This window comes from Electrona antarctica (genome assembly GCF_951216825.1).
Source record: "Electrona antarctica genome assembly, chromosome: 5".
NCBI lineage: Eukaryota > Metazoa > Chordata > Actinopteri > Myctophiformes > Myctophidae > Electrona > Electrona antarctica.
Genome location: NC_136810.1, coordinates 48385105 through 48406382, shown reverse-complemented (window position 1 = coordinate 48406382; position 21278 = coordinate 48385105). Strand labels below are relative to the sequence as shown.

General features: G+C 42.7%; 1 protein-coding gene across 3 annotated transcripts in view; it reads left to right on the top strand.

Moving 5' to 3' along the window:
- The first annotated feature begins 14954 nt into the window (after nucleotides 1–14954).
- Nucleotides 14955–21278, top strand: part of LOC306923401 (polypeptide N-acetylgalactosaminyltransferase 18-like) — a 181441-nt gene continuing 175117 nt past the window's right edge. For 2 of the 3 annotated variants that reach the window (XR_013790057.1, XM_079501462.1), the window contains exon 1: nucleotides 14958–15513. Coding sequence is in view for 2 of the 3 variants with exons in the window: in XM_079501462.1 (XP_079357588.1) it covers nucleotides 15273–15513 (241 nt within the window). In the remaining variant the exon portion in view is untranslated. Of the gene's footprint in view, nucleotides 15514–21278 lie in introns of all 3 variants that reach the window. The other variant, XM_079501461.1, reaches the window with a different exon arrangement.

Genomic DNA, 21278 nt, shown 5'->3' with positions numbered 1-21278 from the left:
GACTGATTGTCTGTTTCAGCATTATGACGTCTAAAAACATTGTATTTCTGACGAGATGCTTTCCTTTCACACTTTGGCAGCAACACATTTCCCCTTCGATGAGATGATGTGACAGTAATTGCACATTCTCCATCTAGCTGTGTGTGATTTTGATGCTCGAGTATTATATCCAATGGGGAGAGGGAGGCGAAGATTACTCTCGACCCCTTCAATTTGCCTCTATTATATAATGGGTGACTTGTTCCATACTAAGAAAAACTTTCAAAATGTGCACCACCGGAGGACTGAATGCATCTAAGCAACAGTGTTGGGTGCATTACTTTGTATTTGGAATATATTACATGTATATTACTGTCTGAGCAAGAGTAATAATATTACTATTACATATTATTATTTTTTAAAAGCTCAAATTGAACAATTAAATATTATTATAAATTATATATATTGCGTAGACCAGTGGCGTATCTACAATAAGGCGAGGCCAAGCGGCCGCCTGGCCAAATCCATTTGAAAACACGACTGAGGAAAAAAGAGAGGACAAATACCAGACCTGAGAACTATTAGTGGACAGCGGATTGGCCGTTGCCACGTAATAATATATTGTGTTACGTAGTGCGTATTACCCAACACTGCTCAGCAATAAACCATACAGGCTAGTACACTAGCCTATACCTGAGAGTGGATGACCGGCCTTTTGCCTTTCCAAAGTCATTGCTAAAATGTTTCAAGCTTTTGTTTGTGTTTTTACAATATGAGATACTAGAAAGTATTTGTTTTTACAGTCAGTTGATACTTTTAGGATGTCATATTGGATCCACCAGTAGGCTATAATCAAATCTATTCACCTATTTCGGCAGAAATGTAGGCCTACTGGGGCTCCTTGTGGGCCTAAGCACACTTTAGATTCCATGCGCGGACAGAAGAAGCTGTATTTTACGTCATTTCCGAGTTTTTAGACAGCTGGTGGATGGAAAAGAAGCTCCACCCCCGCGGCTGACTACCGCGGAGGAGAGCGTTTCCGGGAATCTGTCCGTCGCGGCAGTCAGCCGCGGGGGTGGAGCTTCTTTTCCATCCACCAGCTGTCTAAAACTACGTCGTCAGTCAGCTTCCTTTGGCCGCGCCTGTCTGCTCAAATGTGCCCACGGTGAGAGTGTGTGTGCTTCACTTCTTTCAGCCAGTGTCCAGCCATGTCTGCTTATTATAAGCAACCTTTGGCTTGTTTTTCTGTAAAGTCAGTTAATAAATTATTGGTAGTTGCTGGTTGTGTTTTTTTGGGGTTGTTTCTAAAGTGTACAGTAGTTGGTTATTTGGGCTTGCTTCCTAATGTTGTTTAAACCAGTGGTTCCCACATTTATTCACGTCAAGGAACCCCTATTGTCCACAGACATCCATCTGAAAATATTGTGCCATTTTTGTTAAAATGTTTACAAAATATTCAAAATATTTCAATTTATTCTCAATATCTTTTTAAATAACAGATGTACAACCTCACAATGTATCACTGTGAGCTTGTAGATCTGCTATTTTCATGTGTGCTTGTTTTCATAGACCTGGCCACTTGTTTTCTTGCAAAATCTGCCAACACAGCAAGAGGAAGTTATGCACACACAAAACAAACAAACAAGACTTATGGGCCATAGGAAAACAGGTCAATAAACCAGTGACTGTCAGCCTTTGGGCCCTGATTCTTCCTGCTTACAGCTGTCTCCCTTCTGCTGTTCTGGGATGTTGCTGTACATTTAAGAGGTTCATCCGCAGGAATAGTAATCAATTGATTTCACTTCAAATTAATCAACAAAAACAAAGTCAAAACTATCGATATGCATTATGTAGAAGACGGTTGAAGATGGATGGATGGATGGATGGATGTTCGGAGGTCATTTCTGATTATCCAGTGATCGTGATTGGAACATTGGCGTTTTCTAGAGCAAGGATGGACCTCACTTTAGCTTGCTAGCATTGGTGCTATTGCTTTAGCATCCAGGAAGATGGCATTCAATACCGGACGCACGTCATAGTGTTGCTTCTCATCGCGTGGCACCCAAGCGCCACCACTTTCGTCCACCAGATGGCACTCTGTGTTGATCTAATGTGAATACTACATTATAAAAAGTCACCTTTAAAAGGTGTCATGATGGTCTATTTCTCGTGACATCTACAAACTGATTGTTTTATGCTATTCTTTCAGTTTTCCATAAAGACTATTATGGGCTGGCTCTGTTTCTGACACAAATGACTAAGCCACTTGACAAGAAATGCAAATAACATAACAGTGACAATTCACACAAACGCTCTGGCTTTGGGCTCTTGGGCCCCATTCAGTAATCCACCCCTGCATTTTTGCATCAGTGCTGCTGATGCAAACCTGCACTATACTAAATGGAAGGTTTTAGATAGCATATTCCCTGCATGTCCATCAATGTGCATTGCGAGAGAATGCTGTGGAGGGGAGTGGGAGAGAGAGAGAGAGAGAGAGGGGGAGAGGGGAAGAGAGATAATTTTATAGCTCAATCTTTCTGTGTGTGGCACTTACATGTCTCACTTGGCTCATAACTGCTGCTGGTGTTGGAGCCTGGGGAACCAGAGAGAGAGAGAGACATGTGCATATAAAAGCGGAGTCGTGTGCAGAAGTTCTTGCGTGGAGAGCATGAGGACTGGAGGGATGAGGAAGGATGAGACAGCTTGCTCTGCGGGGAAAGAGATGAGAGGATTGGGACCTACACTGAGCTCAGCCAGTTGTGACACATCCAGTGAAATAGACAGAAATTCATTCTGCAGTAATACTGACATGCAAATGAGGGAGGTGTCGACTGGGGATGTCAGCAGATTTCCACCCTACATTTAACAATCTGGAGGTGATTTAACATCCCCAATATACGTCTATACTCTGGGGATAATTTGTGAAAATTAGTATTACTCATCAGGTCGGTAGGGAAGCTTGCCTTCGCGATTTACTTCAGTGCACAGAAATATTGTGTATTGTGATTTTTCTTTATTTGTTTAGCTTGGGTACATAGACTACCCTCGATATACTGTAATGTACAGTACGCATCATGCTTCTAATTTATTGAAAATTACATTATAATGTAAGATAAGATGGGTGTACAGGTAAGTGTCAACCAAAACAAGATAAATAATAATCTTACTGTAGTTTTACATATATATTTTTCCCCCACGTGTTTAGAACTGGGAATTTAGATCAAATTGAGTTGAACCCAAAACTAATGTAATAGTCAGAACTGACATCCTGTAGTACATGGGTTCCCAAAGTGGCGTCCGGGGACCCCTGGGGGTACTTGAGGGAGTTCCAGGGGGTACCTAACTCAATTAGAGATAGAAACCAAATGGACCCTTATGGGTCTGTAACTCTCAGAGTTAAATTAACAGTGGTTTTACAATATAAATTGGGGTACCAGAGATAGAAATGCCATTAAATCGGGGGTCCATGAAGTTAATGTTTCGGAATCACTGCTATAGAGCCGTAAAGATCCTCCCTTATCGGGGTCACTGGCATAATGTTTTCAAATGGGGGGTCCGTGGCCTAATAAATGTTGATTTGGGGGTCCTTTTGACACGAAAAAGTTTGGGAACCAAACCTCTTGGGTATAGATCCTGATCATCCTGTATTCTGTGCCATTAGAGTTCCATCGGGAAGGCACTCGCCCTTCGGGTGTTGACCTACTAAGTCAGAAATACACACCCCACCCGTTGTGCAGTGGCCTACCGTGTTCTCGTTCGCTTTCTTTGCCCACGACCACAGCTTTCTGTTCCTTTAGTTTACACACTGCCACTTACATTGGCGGCGCAGCGGAGATTCGGTGCACCCAGCTCCGCAGACTGGCAGTCAGACAGATGGGTTTTTCAGTTCTCCGAAAACATTCCAATTGAATTGTCACTCTGCACTGCAATGAGTTGACACCCCCCCGCCGGGTCATTTGGGACACACGCGCCAAGATTGAGGCGGTTCGGCCCAGGACACTCAGACACACACATCGTACAGTACATACCCAATAAAACCCTTGATGTGCCATAGTTTAGCTTATAGGAATAGTTTGTTTGGTATATCCATCTTCTATTCCAACTCGTAGCCACTGGCTAAAATAGTAGTTATACTCGATTCAGCATTTAAATGGGGATTGGGAGAACCAAAACAAAGCGGCGCTGAAAAACGGGAAGCCTTCTGGGGGGAACCACCATGTTTTTTTTTCCATATCCGTGGCCTAGAGCAGATCACACATTTTGGAACGCAGACCAGGCTTTCCTCCGAGGTGGAAAGGCGAGGTTTCAAGGCCCACTAGTGCTTTTAACCTGAGATCTGAAGTTCATACATAATTCCTCAAACAGTCTTTGGTGAAAGAGCTTTTAATGTGTAAATGTTAAATGGTGCATTTATATAGCGCCTTTATCCAAGGCGCTTTACATATATTGTGCATTACATTCACCCATTCACACACACAAACACACACACACACACACATTCATACACCGATGGCGGCGGAAACCATGCAAGGACAGGGGTTCAGTGTCTTGCTCAAGGACACTTCGACACTAACTCTGGGGGAGCCCGGGTTCGAACTGGCAACCTTGCGATTTCCATCCGGCCACTCTACCCCTGATCCACCGCCGCCCCTAATGTGTGCTACAGAGTGTGGGCAACACACATCTCAAACTGGGTTATCTTGTCAGCATGGACGTTTTTAAAAATAGGAATTGAACTACTTCATGCCCACTGACTTCACATGACCCGTTTTATTTTATTTTTATGTTGATATTTGTGTTATTTTATGTGAAACTTTGTATGCTGCTGTTGACTCGACTCCCTTGCAAAACCCTTTTTTATCTCAATTATGGGACTCATCATTTACATCTTATGAATACAGGATGTTTTTGAACCATTACATTCCGGTTATCCACTAAACCAGAACTAGAGTGCACCCGTTGAATTTGGGTTACCTTTTTTGCAGATCGGTTTTTTTTTCTCCGCTGCATGCACCACACGTAACAATGATTTACAGCCGCTGTATGGTGGGTGCCACTTAGAGCCCGTGGGTTCAAGCACTGCCAGTCACATTAGATGCACTACAGCCAGCTCATCAGAATAGATTTGGAGGCAGGGAGAAATGGGCAGGAGATGCAAACAGGTAAGCAAATTGCAGATTTAGTCATGAGGAAGGATATACTCTTAAGTTTCTCTACCTGTGCTCTCTCTCTCTCTCTCTCTCTCTCTCTCTCGCACTTGCATGCACGCACACACACATACAGCAACAGGCGTGAAAGCATCTTACTCATCTCTCCCCTTGTCTCTCTTTCTCTCTGTGTCTCTCGCCCCTTGTCTCCTGCACACATACACATGCATACATACTCACACACACAATGCGACAGGCGTGAAAGCCAGGCGTTTTGCTCTAATGGGTTCTAGTGGAATAAAGCTCTCCCGGGCAGAAGGCTCCGACACTAGCGAGAGAAAAAGGAGGGGGAGATGCAAAGCGAGGGATAAAAGTGTGGGAGGGAAGAGTGTGGGAGGAAGGTTGCAGTGGAGGACAAGAGAGATGAACAGAACAGGGTTGAGCAAAGAAACGTGTTTAAAGAGGGATCAGCAAAGTCAAAAGAACAAAGACAAAAGTTATTACGGAAAGACGAGAGGAATATGACATGAGAAACACATGGACACTGTGTGAATGGTCAATGGACTGAACAGAACAACAAACAAACGCAGGCGATGAGGGGAGGAAAGAGGATGGGTGAGAAAGGACCAAATGAGGCAATGTAGAACAAAGCAGGATTCTGGCCTTCTACCATGACGGTTAAATGATAGACTTGTAGGAAATCTCACAGAAACGTAAGAAGGTCATGATAAAGAAATTAGTTTGCACCGATTCCCATCAGCAGGGGTTGTTGGGCTGTTTCAATAATGATTTAATGTATCTTACAGTATGCCCCTATGCCGGGAACTCACATATTGAGCAAACCAACACCGGTCAGCTCCAATACAAATCAAGGCCTTTCCATTTAATTAGGTCCCAGACTGATTGTGGTACCTTCAACTTCACAAATTATTACATCTGGCAAAGACACAGTGTTTACAGTATAAAAAAAGTTCTCCGTCAGTCCCAGGGGTCCAATTTTAGAAGAGGCTTGCACATTAACAAAGTACAGCTGTCATCACTTTTGATCAAATTGCCTTGGCAAAACTGTTGGATTTATTAAATGGTTTTTCAATTTATGGCCCAGACGGTGAAGAATTATGGGGATTATTCTGGAGGTGAATTACATTTCATGGCACTTAATCACTTGAGTAAAAGACAGGATGTTTCATTGGACATATTTAATTTCAAGCAGTCATCATTTAAGAGATTTGAGGGAATATGAGCTTAGGTTTTAATATGAAAGGTGAGCAAGATTCTTCTCCTGAGAGGGAGAATCATTGCTAATCAGCTTTAAACTTACACAGACGTTGATCTCTCACTCCTGTGTGATTGAAACATGTAGATCTCTATATTCCAATTCTTACACTTTCTTGATGAACAGCAAGAATCTCCACCAGAGCCTCAGGACTCCGACGATGAGGGTTTCAGTTCTCTTTCCTTCGAACAGAAGAGATAGTGCATGCACAATCCAATCCCATAGTCCAGGTGCAAACAAATGACTCGGGTAGATGTCCTAAGGATGCCAAAAAAGAGATAAGTAGAAAAGAAAACTAGAAAAAGTGCCTCTCGAGGCACAGGTCTCCACCAGGTCAGGTTGTGGCAGGTTGTGGTGGTGGCGCTATAATAGGCCATTTGTTCTTACACCATTGATGGCAATTGGATGATTTGAGGCATTTTGTTCCAAAAATGTGTTTTGCAAAAATCCACATTGACCTAGAACAGGCCAATGTTAAAAGGGTGGAATATATTCCCCAGCCTAGTAGGAAAGTAGTAGTTTCATGTAAATTGCACACTGCGTTCATGATTTGAGGCTTTTTGTTTCAAAAGGGCCAATCCTGCAAACAAAAGCCAATGTTAGCCAATTAGGATGGAATCTGAAATAACGGACATTTATTTAACGGAATAAATAATTGGGACAGAGGTTCCTCGTTGGCATCCAGGGAGTGTGTGCAAAATGTGGCATCGACCGGGTTAACGGTGCCGGAGATGAGCTGTTCACAGACTGACGGACGGACGGACACACAGACGGACTGCAAAAAATACTCTCTCCCATGGCTTCGGCCTGATGGAGACAATAAGGTGTACGTGTGGACCCTTTTTAGTACTAAACCGTTTTCTGTAATTGTGGCCTCTAATTTGCATATTTAGGAATAGGCTTAGGCCGCATAGCACTAATTACATCTAAAAAACACCCTCAGAACATACGTAGATATAGACACTTTATTTGTCAGTTTTTCTTGTCATATTTTTTTATTTTAGTTATTGAAGAAATAGTTTAAAATTGGCAGCCCTTTTGTTATGCAAATTAGAGGGTTAAAAAAAAAGTTTTGCTTGGGAACCATGTTTTTCATATTCAGCACCCTTGAATTATGTAAAATGGCCTGGTTCCCCACTTTTACTCCAAAATGCCTCTAACCTCCTAATAGAAGGCAATTTTTCGGAATAATTGAAATGAATGCAACTTAATCTGTAAAGGCAAAAGTGGGCGTGGCTGTTTTTACACTAAGGAGTGGTTGTAGTGAAAAATAAATGCCAGCAATCAACTCAGAAGCATGAAAATGCCCTAGTTTGACAAGTTACTTAAGGCCAAATTAAAATATTTTGATTAAGGTTTTTTTTAAATAATTATGTAGTAGTATATAATAGGTTTGTCTCATCTATGGATACATAATATGCATACGATAATATAATATGATGACACCTACTATGTGCTCATCACCTCACCAGGTGTTAAAAGATTATTTGGGCCAACAGTATCAAGAATCAATCAGTTGATTGCTCAGTGTACAAGCAGCAAATTGTTGATGGGACATTCAGCAATCTAACAACATAACATCATTTGGGCCACAAACAAAGGAAAATAATTGGAATTGGTTCATTCCTTTGCTTCTGTTCTGTGCATGCTACTTTCCGGCTGGGAAAGCCAGTAATTCAAACTATGCATTTTGTATTTTCCAAATGGAGGCTTATATTTCTTTATGTCTCTGAAAACGTTATTTCTCCGGGGATGTCTATCACTTTGACGTTCCATGTGAGTTGAGTTGTGCTGCTGGAAGCACCCGGGGGTTTTTAGGCAAAGGAGTTTGTTGTTTAGTGGAGAAATTCCGTAAGCGTTTACCACTATTTCCAGAGTCACGTCAGGATATTCTCATAAATTAGACTAAAGCATAATGAACTAGAAAAAGTGCGCTTCTGGGCACAGGTCTCCACCAGGAGGATAGGGGTGTGTGTGATGTTTGGCAAAATGTTTAGGAGTAATATAAACATGTTGGTTTTTTGCAACAATTTTCTTCATTTTGTTGAGGAAATGCAGAGCCAGATCACTCTCTGAGGATATAATTGTGCAGCATTTTGTGCAAAATGGGCCACTCCTGAAAACTTTGGAAGGCAATCTTAGCCAATCAGTGTAGAATCTGAGAAATCCAACAGACTTGTCTTGATCACATGACTACAGAGATCATGTGTACCGATTCGCGTGAGATTTGGATGAAATCTGTGCGACTAACATAAACAATGTGTTTCGCAGAAATCGGCCTCATGGTGGCGTTATAACCGGAAAATGTGGAGGGATGCAGGGAAAATGTTTTTCCATGGCCTCTAGGGAGTGCACATACATAAGTTGTATACAGATTGATCCAGTTATAGGTAAAATCAGGAATTGCCCTGTTATAGCGCCAGAGGCCAGAGGCTGATTTGGAGGGAAAAAAATAGTGGCATGTTGTCCTCAGCCTAGTGGAAATGTGCATGTATAATTTCACGGAAATTGAACACTGTGTTTGTGATTTGTGGCATTTTGTTCGAATCGGACCAATCATGTGAGCTTTGGAAGCCAATCTTAGCCAATCAGGATGGAAGTTGGGAAATGGTGCAGATCCGTGTTGATCACATGACTATGGAGATAGTGTATACCGAATTGTGTGATGTATGGATAAAGAGATTTCTAATGTACAGAAATGTGTTTTGGAATATTTGGGGCAGAGGTTCGTCGTTGGCGTCCAGGGAGTGTGTGTGCAAAGTTTGGCATGGATCGGGTGGCGGAGATTAGCTGGTACCGGACGGACGGAAGGAAGGACGGACACACGCACACACACGGACGGAGTGCAAAACATACTCTCTCCCCATGCCTTCGGCCTGACAATTAACATTTGAATACGATGTCCTAGACCCAGACGGAGGAATAGGTTCAACAAGCAGATATGAAGACTGCAGCTGTGGTGTTATTGTTCTGTGTGTAGCTTCATTGTGACTTGTGGTGTAATTTGGTCTACTATAGAACTATTCCCGAGTAGGACTACTCAGGAAAGATGCAAATAAGGAATGCTTTTAATTTCACCTACTCTCTTTGTTTAGCAGTAATAATTGTGAAATTGGTCACTAGCACTGTAGACTTGTCTCGATATTCAGTTCAGCATTCACATGCAGGACAACAAGCTATGTCTCATATAATCCCATATGGGATATATGGGAAAAATGCATGACTCATTCATTCATTCGCACAGTAGGCTACAAAAACACTTGTCCATCTACCTTGTGCAAGTAACATTTTGAGCAGGATTTACAGTTTTATTTTGTTCTTTTTTTTTGGTCCTCATTTTTGGTCCTCACTCTGACAGTCCCAGAGGGAAAAACTCTTTCTGAGCCTTGAGCCCTGCAGCTGTGAGACACCTCCCAGTGGCAGTGCTTCCATTTCAGAATGGAAAAACAGTCAGTTACTAGGATGATGTTTGTCCTTCATAATTCCTTTTGCTATATTCAAGCACTTGCTGTTGACATATAGAATTTTACAGTGTGCTAGAAAAAAAAGTGTATACGGGGCTAAAGCATTCTTAACTGCCTCTCTGCATGTGTAGAGCCCTCAGTAGTACAGCTCATTGTTGACTGAGACTGTCTAGCCCTCAGTACTACAGCTCATTGTTGACAGACTGCTCAGCTTGAAATTTACATTAATTGATAATGACCAACATGCTTGTCCCCCTTGCCCCCCCCCCCAATATTAATCTGATTGATAAACGTCTGTACTACGCCAATGATTCTGTCAGTTATTACTAAATACTTGGTCGTGCCCTTATTTCATAGCATCATGACAGACATCCACTCTTAGTTCAGCATCCTCAGGTGAACGACTTTGAATACATACTAGTTTATAATATGATGTTTTTGCATAGTATTTTATATTATTGTTCCCCGATGAATTGAATACACTGACAGGACCCTAATGGAAACAAGCCATAGCAATTTCTTGGGTTTAATCCTTTTAGCATTGTTTTGTATTATATATAACTGTACTTTCTGTGATTTATTTTCTTCTTGTTTGCAAACTGTTAAAGTATTCAGTCAGTCAATCAAATTGAAGCCCATCATTGGCGCAATATTGTGTGCCTAACATTGTCGATTTGCAGTTTGTCCATGACCATGAGTAGGTAGTCTGAATGTGGCATTGAATGCCCATAGGCTGGCGCCATGGGCAAAGGCACTGCTACCCCGAACATGGGAATGATTAATGGAATGGTGCACTGTTGGAATGAAAGTCCTTTCTATATGGTAAAAAGCACAGCAGGTCAGGATGTCTGGGAACATTCAACTCTCAGGGTGAAAAGGCAGCATGGTTTGAAAGTCAAAGATTTAATAGGCCTATCTATTTAATTTTGGAATATTATATTCATTTAAAGGGGCATTCCACTCATTTTCAACATTTTACTATGTCATTAATATACCATAGAGCTGTTGTGTGGAAATAATTAAAAAGTCCCCCCCATTCTGTGTTTCCTAGAACTGTAAGTATGAAAAAAATCTTGATGACATCATCAAGATGTGTTTCACCATGTTAATGATTTTTTTCAGATCTAGTTCAAGGAAACACAGAATGGGGGGGACTTTTTTTTTATTATTTCCACACAACAGCTCTATGGTATATTAATGACATAGTAAAATGTTGAAAATGAGTGGAATGCCCCTTTAATAGAATTGTATTTGTAACATGTACCATTTAGTATAGGTTTCACAGATTTTTTTTAAAGGCCCTATCGGCAGCTTTCTTCAAATACATTTCTAAAATAATATTTGATTGGTAAAAGTATCCTATTCAACAAGAAGTGCCGACTTGTTTGGTAATTTAACTATTCTGGTATAAGGGAAAGAATATTAATCTTCAACGTGAGAAACAATACTTTAGGAGCAAAGAAAAATACAATGCGTAATTCCTGCTCTGATTAAGAATGCATATACTGTAGCTCTTTCATTGTTCAATTAGTTTGCAGTGCAGAGCCATTCCTCCCATCCATTCCATCAGAGCAAACACTTGTCAACAGCGCTTTTCAATTGATCCACACACAAACTGATTTAATTAAACCCCCGTCGCAGCCAGGCATGGCCCTACATAATCATCTGGATATTGTCTGAAACCATTGGAAAAGCTGTAGTCTGCCATCATTGAATAGGTCAGCGCTGCCAGTTGAGATGTTACACTGCAACAGACAGTATACACGTATCTGAATGACATGTTTGTTTGTCAAAACCGTGACGTGTCATTGTTTTACCTTCAGAATACAAGAATGAAAGAAAGAAAGAACATTTCTATCCATTTTTCACAAATATCTGCACATAGACAAACGGATGTTGAGTGACTCAACATGGTTTAATGCCTGAAACTGGTAAAACTGCCACGTTAAAGTTTGTCAAAAAATTGCAGTTTCTGTTAAAACGATGAACTTCCCTGTATTTTTGGAGGATAAATATTTATCATACAGTAGCACCACCACTTGGACATTTCAGACAGATGCCATAACTAGGGTTGCCAACAAAATACAGAATTGTCCCGTTTTCGGACACTAAAGGACGTGTCCCATATTGAAATCATACGGGACAAACTTTGTACCATATTTTGGGGTTGGGGAATCAGTATGAATGGCAGGGCGCTCCACTCTCATTGCTTTGTGTGTGAGTCTGGTGTGTGAAAGTGCACTCAAGCACAACATTGGTCTTTACTCATGGCATGACCAATGAGAGAAGCGCTTTCAGCTTTCAGGGGCGACTGTGGCTCAGGAGGTAGAGCAGGTCGTCCAATGATCCATGGGTCGGCGGTTCGTATCCCGGCTCCTCCTGTCTACATGTCGAAGTGTCCTTGGGCAAGACACTGAACCCCAAATTGCTCCCGATGTGCTGGTTGGTACCTTGCATGGCTTCCGCCGCAATCGGTGTATGAATGGGTGAATGTAATGCACAATCTATGTAAAGCGCCTTGGATAAAGGCGCTATATAAATGCACCATTTACCATTTAGTAAGACATGATGGCTGTGTGCCTCAAAGCGATTGGCTCTGCTAACCCCCACACACCCTCCCTCCATTCAAACCACAACAAACTCAGTTGCAAGCATGGATGAATTTGAAAGTACTACGCGGCTCAGAAGTTGAATGTCTAAAGAAAAACAAAACAGACGTCAGAAGTATAGGACTGATTGGGAGGAGAAACAAGGGTGGCTAGAAAGTGTGTGTGACAGAAGATTAATTATGTACAACTTGTACAAGCGAACTGCACTGTCTGCAGACAAACTTTTCCAGTTATCCACAGTCTAATCCGTGATTTAAGAGAACATGCACCACAAGAAAAAGTGAGAAGCAGCACAGAAACGAGAGAGACAAAACAAGACAAAACGGGGCCCAGGTTGAGATGTTATACTGCAAAGGCACACATGCCTGAATGACAGACACGTGTATGTGTAGGCCCAGGGTTAGCAGGGCCGTGAGCTGTGATTCCTCAACTGTCAACAAGGGAGCATTGACAAGTTGAGAATGACACTTCGGTACTGTGCTTTCCAACACAAAACAATGATATGCAGTGACACACAGCCGGGCAAAATGGTCAGCTGGGGAGTCAAGTCATGTCAACAGAGGGACAGATTGAGAGAGAGACAAGCAGCCAGACAGACAGATAGGATGACAGACTATAAAGGCAGGCAATCAGAAAGGATTGAGAGCAGCAAAGGGTAGAAAGCCTTAATATTTCACATCTAATGCATTATTCATACCCTTGGTGAGCCCGCTGTATCCGCTAGAGTGCTCATGGGTGAATGGGGAGTTTTTGATTTGGCTTTGCGTGTGCCTGCCTGCATTTGTGTGTGTGTGTGTGTGTGTGCGAATGATTGGTGAACCACTGCATGAAAGACAAAGATGAAAGCAACAGCCCGGAGGCCCAGCCTGCAAGATCCATCTGTTCCTGACAGAACCTCTGAAGTTATACTTTAGCGCTCAGGTATACCACCCTAGGTGGCCTGTGTGGTCGGGTGTGTGTGTTTGTGTGTGTGCGTGTGCGTGTGCGTGCGTGCGTGCGTGCGTGCGTGCGTGCGTGCGTGCGTGCGTGCGTGCGAATTTGTATAGCAATTCAGTGTGCATTTGTGAGCTTAGTTTGAACGACTGTTAGAAGAACTTTGGTTCCCCTTGTGGATGACCTGTGTTTGAATCCAACTGACTAATCAGTGACTACACGGGGGCTTGTGTGGATTGCAGGGTTTCCCAGTGGTGAGGTCACTGGGGTGGTCAAAAGGAGAGTGAATGTTCTGTAGCCCTGCATGCTTGAAGCCCAGAAGTGACCTAACCTTGACCATTTACCTTTGGAGGAGCAGAATAGCCTAATTCCCACACAGGACACCCGGGGTTTTAATCCAGGTGTGTGTGTGTGTGCGCGCGCGCGCGCGCGCGCGCACACACGCACACACGCACACACACACACACACACAACCAAGAGATAATGGAGAGATGGAGGTGTGTGGGCATTGTCAAGTCAAATGCCAACAATCTAATGCCCTCAGACAGACCTGCTGTGCTAGCTGAATCTCAGACATCCATTATATTTTGTTTGTCTCTTGTTTCAAATTTACAGAGATACAAGAGATGCTATTAAAGCATGCTTGTGCTCTTGCGTGCGTATACACACACACACACACACACACACACACACACACACACACACACACACACACACACACACACACACACACACACACACACACACACACACACACACACACACAACAAAAGTACTCGGATGTTTTACTTAAGTAAAAGTATCAATACTGCAATATAGAAATACTCCATTACAAGTAAAAGTCCAGAATTCAAAATGTAGGCCTACTTGAGTAAAAGTACAAAAGTATTGGCATCAAAATGTAATTAAAGTACAAAAGTAGAAAGTACTCAATGTGCAGAATGTCCCATGTCAAGTTTTCAAATGTATAACAATTTTTTGAAAACAGCCGATGTCATCTAGGCTACAAGCTCACAACGTGTTGCGTTGCGATGCGTTGTGAGCTTGTAGATCAGCTATTTTCAAATGCCCGAAATGTATATAGGGCTAGAGTGTTTAATGTATGTTTTTGTAAGAATAATCAAAATCTACAAAGTAACTAGTAACTAAAGTTTTCAGATAAATGCAGTGGAGACAGTAGTAAAAGTACAATATTTGCCTCTGAGATGTAGTGGAGTAGAAGTAAAAGTATTGAAAATTGAAAATACTCGAGTAAAGTACAAATACGAAATACCATTGTACTTAAATACAGAGCTCTACTTAAGTAAATGTTACTTTCCACCAATGCGCGCGCGCACACGCACACACACACACACACACACACTCCACTTTTTTTTGCTTACATGCTTGCTACAACGACAACAACGTGGTCTTGGTGTATCCATCGCGGTCGATGCGCTTCGGTTAAACATGACATCTCTCCTCCAGTCCTCCTCTCTCAAGCTGCACTCCTGCGAGGTGGGCCGGGCGGTACGACGGAAGATAACCCGCCTCCTCCTACGCTCCTATTGGGTTGTACAAAGGCTGCTGCCTCTGTTGAATGTGCAGCTGTAGCTTCTGTTCTGAGTGCATTCCACACTCACTCGCCGGGTGCGCATTTGCGCAAGTACAACTGCGCCTCGTTAGCACGGAGCAAGCTCTAGACTTTAGATTGGGGGAGCATGACTTCATAGTTATGGCTAGATCTATCACTTTTCGGCACCGAATTGTGTGGTGAATCTACACAGTATATTGTTGAACGGGATTGGGTTCCTTCTTCTTTGAGCGGCTTCATTCACCTGCTGCCTGTGCTGTGCGCGTCAAGGACCTATGGAGGGATGTCGCGATGCTGTGCACAAGGAGAACTAAAACTTTGGTGTCAACATGTGTGATCCTGAGCGGAATGACGAACATCGTCTGCCTACTTTATGTCGGCTGGATCACTAATTATGTGGCCAACGTGAGCCCCCGAGTTCCGGAGAGCGGAGATCTTACGGAGAGAAAGTTTGAGGAGGACAGCAAAGAAACTCTGAAAATCATCGAAAGACTGGACCGACTGGAGAGCGTTGTCAATGAACACATTAAAGGTAGGTTGTTGTTATGTTGTTGTTGTCGTCGCAGTTTTTTATTTGAGTTTATATTTGTGTTGGTGATACCGTGATTTTGATTTGTCTTTGCGCACCTGACCCATTTGTAAGGTACAGCGGTTGCTGAATCTAAATTCGGAGAGCAGATTAGGACACACACACACACACACACACGCACACACAATAAGCCTATAGATCAGTGACTTGCCAAAGTGTTAGATTTCCCCTATATTTCCTACATGTATAAATTAACGACTAGCCTATATGTCTCCAATTAGCAGTTATCAACATTTGCGAACATCAAGCCTATAGATTAGCCTACAGATTTCTCTAGCCGCAATTTGCAACACTATAGATTTTTTTCCCCCCATATTAAAAAAAAATCTAGTGTTGCAAATTGCGGCTAAACTTTCTCTTGAAACAGAGTCGATTCTGACATCAGTGATGCAGGTGGTTTTTCTTTTGTCAACTACAGTGAACATGACTTAACTTTAGACTAATTGGATAATAGCTTTAGCTTCACACGGTCACACCTATACCCTTTTCATGTCATTCCAAATCCAAAGCATCATTCACGCATCAGTGAGACAACGCGCCAGAGAGGTTCAAACTCTCATGTATTTGTGATTAGAGAATAGGGATTGCCGTGAATTAATTCACATTTGCATCGTAGGAAATGCATATTTGACTTGTCTACAGTTACTTCTGTCTGCTATATTTCTCGCTATAAAGCGTGACAGACAGGCAGAGAACTCAAATCCCTCGGGAGGAATCGGGGCCAAAAATGATGATCCGGGATTAATTCGGTGTTCGGATTCCTGATGACTTCATGGGCCATGTCATGTGAGCCGTGCACTGTCTGATCCCAGATCAGTGCTGTTGTCTCTTGATCAGAGAGGTTGAATAATATTGTTCAGGAGAAATTATTTATGCACAGATGTAACCAGCACCAAATGGGCATATGCCCATATAGTGACACCATGTGTACTGGCTGATGCGCTTTAAATGTATTGAAAAATGCAATTTTGCAACAAGAAAAAGTCAGGTAGCCTGACAGTATACTTATACCTAGCCCGTCTCCGGACCCCCCGGGTTGAGCTCCTTTGGACCCCTAACCCGTAGGGTCCGGTCTCATCGACTTCAAGCGACGTAGTACGCAATCTGACTTAGCCTGACTTACCCCTGTGCTGCGCTGTGGGTATGACGCTGACATATTCCAAAAGAAGCATATGAAAGCTATAGGAGACAACGAACCCTCTGAACCCCCCCCCCCCCGCGAACGGTGCAGAAGCCGTTAAGTATTTGTAATGTTTGTTAGACCGTTTTGGCAGCTCTCTTCCTTCCTTCCTTGACTTCCTTATTGACATCCTATTGTACCGCCTCCAGCACCGTGGCTGGCTACCTGCGACAGAGCGCCGGAACTGGCTATCTGCGCGTTCCTGCCTCTGTCGCAGGTAACGGCTTCTGAGCCGTTCGCGGGGGGGGTCAGAGGGTTCGTTGTCTCCTATAGCTCTCATATGCTTCTTTTGGAATATGTCAGCGTCATATCCACAGCGCAGCACAGGGGTAAGTCAGGGTAAGTCAGATTGCGTACTACGTCGCTTGAAGTCGACGAGAAGGAACCCTACGTAAAGTCATCAAAATGTCAGAAACTTTAACGTAGGGTTCCGAAAGGAGCTAACTTATACCAGTAAGACGCTGGCGCTTTGGGATGGGTGGTCAGATCAACACATGGAATGAATTCTGTACTGGCCATTTATGGAGCGTGTCTTGAGTGTACAGGGTTTGACGAGATCAGATCAATGGAGTTTGTATGGACAGGTATCAGTCAAAAGGGAGACATCGAAGAGGAAGGACGGGTGGGGAAGGATCAACATATGGAATGTCAGAAGTGGTCAGCTCCATATATGCTCTAAGGGTTTGAGGTCAGATGTAGAGTTGCTGGCCGGCCCCATAAATGCAGAGTCTTCTCCATGTATGGCTATCCAGGGTTTGATGAGTTCAGTGTCATGATCTTTATATATGGACGGCCATATATAGTGGTGTGACGTGTCACAAGGCGTGATCATATATGGAGGCATGACACGATGCACTGACTGATGGGAAATACAGGTTTTCATAGTAAGCGTGACTTACGGTCGCAATACACTACGTGTGTGTGTGTGTGTGTGACTGTGTGGTTAACCCTGTTTTAAGTAGTGTTTTGTTTTTTTTACTTAATATGCTTACTGGTGAACACTTATTTTGCAGTGTTTGTGTGAATCTGTGGCAACAAAGGGCCTTTTTCTCTTTTGTATTCTTTCCTGCTCACCTCCTGTTCTTCTGAACAGCCATCATTTCACATGCAGGGCAACGTGTCTCAAATGTTACCGTTACCGGTGACGTTTGCTAGGTACTGGACGTTGCTGAGACGTGATGTACAGCATCGTCTTGTTGAAATTCCTGGCATGAAGTGTGACCGTGACACTAAATTACATGACCACTCTAGAGTCTAGACAATGCATGAAATTTAGCCAAAAGCCTCACACTTTGTCTCACTTTCTCCAGCATCTCTGAACTATTGTAATAAATATCAGCCAGTGTTTTTTATGCAGTAAGTGCCAGCTGTTCCTAATGGTGTTCTGTATGTCATTCATCACGCCGGCACGGGTAAAAAAACACCTGGTGGCATAGAAAACCTGTGATGATGTAATACCACTTCTTCTTCTTCTTCTTCTCTTACCGTTGTTATTTACAGTACCCTCTTGTAATCTTGAAAGCGTTTGCGGCCCACCCATCTGACCACCTTGGAAACAAGTGTTTCATTATGCTTTAACATGTTATCCTGGGTTTAAGTTATGTTGTGATTTTACTTCTGTATCTTTGACCAAAATTGAATCGAATCAAACCACTTAATATGGCAGGCTGTGCATTTTCAAAGCATGTTTATTTTATTGATTGATCAATCAATGATTGATCAATCAATTGATTGTTTTCTGTCTTGGATCAATGCATCAATCAATCAATCAACGCATGCTTTAAAGCAGTGTTTTTCAACCCTTTTCATATCAAGGAAGGATCATTATATATTTGGCATTTGAGCTACGGAGTAGTACGGACGGACCACCATTTGATGTGATTTTAGCCTCTCAGACCCATTATTTTGTTGCCGTTGGATAAGATTTTGTCCACAAATTGTGGCATAGGAGAGAACAGGAAAATGTTTATCAAATTAACAATAATTCTACATTCTCTAATTTTGTAGACTGATTTTGTAGAAATACTGTGATGTTTTAAAATGTTTAATGTTATCATTAAATTCTTATTGTTTCGCCAATTACTTGGGGGGGCTAACATGCAAACACCACGAAGTCCACGGCCCACAGGCTGGTAATCTGTGTTAGCCGGATGGTCTGCAGAGCTACACAGTGGTAGTAATGCAATCTGCTGCAAGGGTTCAGGGGCTACACTGGGTGAGTCAATTTAGTCCCAGGAGCAGTTGGCTAGAGTACTCCCATATACTCTGCGTGTTCCCCGGAGCTGTTGCCAGAGTACATTATCAGCCATGGGCTGATGTGTTTATGTGTTTATGCTCTGTCACTGAGACAAAGAAGGCAGGGGTTCAGACATATAGGTTTGAATGAGGATTGTAGAGATAAAAGCCTAGAAAAGTGTTTTGTGTAGGCATATGTAAATTTAAATAAAAAGTGTAATTTGCAATATTCTTGCGATTATGGACAATTCAGACAATATTTGTGATCATGAATTATATTTTCCTGAAATGGATTGGGAATCCAGAGATTTTCAATTTGATGTATAATCAATTGTGCCATCTAGAGTGTGACTTGAGCCACGAGAGGCACCGCAAGTCGCCGTGCCAAGCGCTGCGAAGTCTGCTTCAGCCGACTCAGCGCTGTTCGAGATACGTCTCAAGTCAATAAGGACAAAATCGGAACTCACGTCCGCCCTCGTCAACATGTGACCCCGCGGGTACCCTGACCCGGGGGTCACATGTTGACGTTTGGTCAAATCAGTCCCAAGCTGTCCTGTCACCCGTTTGCCACCTTGGGAGTGAGAATGTGTGGACTGCCCATAAATCAGACATCCCGGCCACGCAGGTCTGCGTGGCGGGTTAAGACTCACCCGTGCTGCGTATTAAAAATCACCCGTGGCTCCCAACATGCATGGCGGCCGGCGGGTTACAACTAATCCGTGCTGCGGGTTAAAAATCACCAGTGGCTTCCTGTGAGTTAGGTTAGGGTTTGGGATAGTGTTAGTTCGGAATTATGGGAGGTCGGAATATTGTGATGTCGGAATAATGACAAGGGAATTACTCTCAGCCGACTGAGTAACAACCGAAGGGCATGATGAGATTTCACTGACATTCACAGCGTTTACAAAACGTGACATTTTTAAACATTTGACCCCAGCACCTGCTGTTGTAATTGTCAAGGTTTGTCTGATCAAGTGTCCATAAAATTAACCTATTACCCTATTGTGCTGAATGGACATTTGACATTCAATGTTCTTTTTCCACAAATGAGTCTTGAAAAATGGGGGTCATCAGTCGTCTTATATTCGGCACAATACGGTATATGAAAGGATAATGAATAAACTAGCTTGTCTCTGTCAAAACGTGGAGTTGCGGATAGATAAAAGTCGGTGACCTATTAAAAAAAATGGAATGAACTATCAGCAGTCACATAGGTCGCCACTTTTGGTGTGACAGAGTAGTACAGGTTTGGTTCTGTATTATATTAATTGGTCACACTGACCATGTGACCAATTAAAAAGTTTAGTCGCACATGATAGATTTTTGGGCGACTCAAACAAGGCAGGCACACTGATAAAAGTGAGCTTCAGCCCCCTGTGAGGCAGAGGCGTGCCGGAGCAAGGTGTCAGCCGTGCGAATGCTCTCTGAGTAGCATACACATTCGATGGGAATCAGACTATAACTAGGGTTAGTTTTAACATGGGATGTGTTGAATCGCATTGTCTGCATCTAGAAATATTGATATGGATTATTGTCAACGTTTAACATATTTGTGATTTGCAGAAATGTAATGTTTTGTCTTTCGACCTGCCTGCAATAAACCCATTAGTCACCTGTCTCCACTCGAGATTAGTACATTTGTGTTTTGTTTTGTGAACTCTCCCTTTAAGTAAGTAAGGAGAGATAAGAGGAGGCAGCTTTGTGTATATATTGAGTGGCCGCTCTAGCTGGTGCTGTGTTACACTGCTGGCATGGGAGAGAGGCAGAGGCTCAGGTTTAAGATTGCTGGGAAGAAAATTAGAGCAGTCGGGTCAGGAAAACTGGCATCTTAACCACATTTTGCTTTATTGCAGTTAATATGCAGATTTTGCACCGAGCACTTTGCATGACGCGAGGAAACATTCATTCGAATAGTCAGAACAAGCCTTTCTCCACCACATGCAATCTTCTGCTTTGCATAGAAGTGATGTTTGTTTGTGTGTCGAAGCAAACAAAGATGCAAAGATGAAGTTTCTGGAAGATGATGCATGTTGACAGTTTCTGCAGAAGAGCATGTTGCATGGGGGACAGAGATGGTTTACTTTGTGTGTGAGCGTGCATGTGTGTTTGTCCAGAGAGGAAGAGCGAGTTGCATGCCAGATGTAATAGGTCATCAAACATACATGATAGCAGTGTGAGCTCTAGTCGCACAGGCAGGTCTAGCCTTGCATGAAGAATGTCTCCCCTATACGCCAGTAACGCCACACTTGACTAAGTACTGTCTGTCACCCGTAAGTTTAGCCTCCAGTGAAAC